The sequence below is a fragment of the Gekko japonicus genome, unplaced genomic scaffold (assembly GCF_001447785.1).
Source record: "Gekko japonicus isolate JY-2015 unplaced genomic scaffold, Gekko_japonicus_V1.1 scaffold1071, whole genome shotgun sequence".
NCBI classification, from domain to species: Eukaryota; Metazoa; Chordata; class Lepidosauria; order Squamata; family Gekkonidae; genus Gekko; species Gekko japonicus.
Window position 1 is genome coordinate 1 of NW_015168679.1, and position 2,207 is coordinate 2,207.

The 2,207-nt window shown below is 51.3% G+C and overlaps 1 protein-coding gene across 1 annotated transcript in view; it reads right to left on the reverse strand.

The window, feature by feature from the left end:
- Positions 1-518: 518 nt before the first annotated feature.
- The window catches only part of RAPGEF1 (Rap guanine nucleotide exchange factor 1), a gene marked incomplete at its 3' end in the record, with an annotated part of 81,683 nt that continues 79,994 nt past the window's right edge, over positions 519-2,207 (reverse strand). The window contains exons 15-16 of the mRNA XM_015415394.1: positions 1,666-1,771; positions 519-594 (exon numbers count right to left, since the gene is read on the reverse strand). Coding sequence (XP_015270880.1) covers positions 519-594; positions 1,666-1,771 — 182 coding nt within the window. The remainder of the gene's footprint in view (positions 595-1,665; positions 1,772-2,207) is intronic.

Here is a 2,207-nt window from a genome sequence, read left to right on the forward strand (position 1 = left end):
GTCACCCAGGCAGCTGCGTACCCTTAAGCTAACTGCAGGGGGACTCTGTTTACCCAAAGTGTTTGTCGACTGAAGCTGTTGCTGACATTTCCTTCCTTCCCCCCTCCCCTCCTTCCTTTGGCGCTGCACTTTGCTTTCTGATTCTAAACAGTCCTGGCAGCGACTTTCACATGCAGATCCTTTGAGTGCTGCAGAGCTAGGTTTCAAGCCCTTAATAAAGAACAATCGTGATGGTATTATGTAAAACAACAACAATGGATCCGAGCACGCCTGCCTTGTCTTTCAGCCCAGGCACAGAAGAGTTAAACGCTCCATCCTACCTTCTCTGCAATGAACGGCTACAAGAGCTTATCCCAGCTTATCTCTTGTTTGACTGAAGCTAAGCAGAATCTCTGCATGCCTCCCCCACCCCAAATCTAATCCAGCCTCGCTTGGATGATCTGTGAATGTAATGTGACAAATTCCTTGTGGGGGAGCTTGTGGCCCAGAGCAGTGACAACGCGGCCCTCCTGCAATACCTTTCCTGTCCGTCTCTGTCGCGTGGACCAACAGAATGTCCCCCGATCCCCCGCGTACGTCTGGCCCGTCGTCACCCTGCAAATGGAAAAACACAAAGTAGGTGGATCACTTCCTTGTGGGGCACCTTGACCCCCCAAGCTGCACCGACTCCATGCTCTGCACTAGCCTTCCTTGCGTTGCAGGCGATCACAGCACAAACTGAGACTTGTGGTGGGGAAAAGCCCAGGCTTGTCAAGTGCTGGAGACGGCCTTCGGCAAAATCTGGGTTTTGTTGCACCAGACTAAAGAGGGCCTTGGTCTCTGAACTCTTGGGAGACCGAAGAGCTCTTTCGAGGACTGCTCTTGAGAGAACAGCTCCGAGAGAACTGTGACTGACCCAAGGTCACACCAGCAGCTGCATGCGGAAGAGTGGGGAATCAAACCCGGTTCTCCCAGATTACAGTCCGCGCTCCTAACCACGACACCAAACTACACCAAATACATAGCATTTCCCGCTTGTGCTCTCTAAACGTGGCTACAATCACAGCAGCAAGAGGTTATTCAAAAGCCCAGAGAGTCTTGAGACAGACAAAGGGGTCCCGTACATACCAAGGTTTTAATCAAGGCGTAGCTAAAAACGTTTGTAATAGTTTCATTTCATTTCATTTCACATTGAAAAACTGCAAGAGATTAAGATGTTCCACACTTAACATTCTCTCTCTCAAAGTTTGCATTCTCCTGTAACAGAAAACCTGTACATCGTGTCACCAACAAATGGGTCGTTTTATTGTTCCAGCCGCGAAATCATCTGGAAAAGAGACCCAACCTCAAAACTGGCTATCCCTGACCTTGCCAAACATTAGCATTCCACTTTATGACATCAGTGCAGGTAAGCCAATGAAAAACCTGCATGTCCAGGGACGCCATGACGTCAGAGCGAATCAGCCATTGAGAGAAAGAGGGGGAGAAACACATCAATATCTTCAGGATTACTTAACACAGAAGATGAGGAGGCGACGGCACCGGATGCTGGTAGCACAGTAACACAAAGGGGCTGTCGGGCTCACAGGCCTTGGAGAAAATTATGTTCACACTGCAATACTTCAGGCATTCCTCTGGCAAGGCTCCTGGAATTCCACTTAAGCCGTGAGTAATAGCTTGTCACACCGGCTGGCGGATCTTGGCTGCCCGGAGCAGCTCTCTCCTGCAGCAAGTGCCGGCGGATGACAGATTGCTGCTGGTTTCCAGACGGGCCCCTTTGATAGCCGGAGAGCTTCAGAGGCCCGGAGTATTCCCCGCAGCCCGGAGATAACAGAGCGAGCAGGGCTGCCTGGCAGAAGGGCCTGGGCTCGAGCCAGGGCAGCCTTCCCTTCGGGCACCGGCAGAGCTACCTGGCTCAGGAAGCTCATCCGTCCTTCCAAAGCCATTTAGGGACAGACATCAAGATTGCAGCGTCCCCCCCCTTCCCCCCCCCTGCAATCCCCATGCTCTGCAAGAACCAGAACCCGGTCGCGATGGAGACTTCACTTTTAAGAAAGACAGTCTCCGGAGAGGAAAAGGAGGCCCCCAACCAATGTTCCTGCTAAACTGTGGAGTCTTTTGAGCAAAAATCCTACTTTGTGAGCTACTGCCATTAAAGTTGTGAGCGAGAGATTTAGCTACTGCAGAAATCAGTTTGCTCTGGAGCCATCCTCCCTGAGCCAAGACAA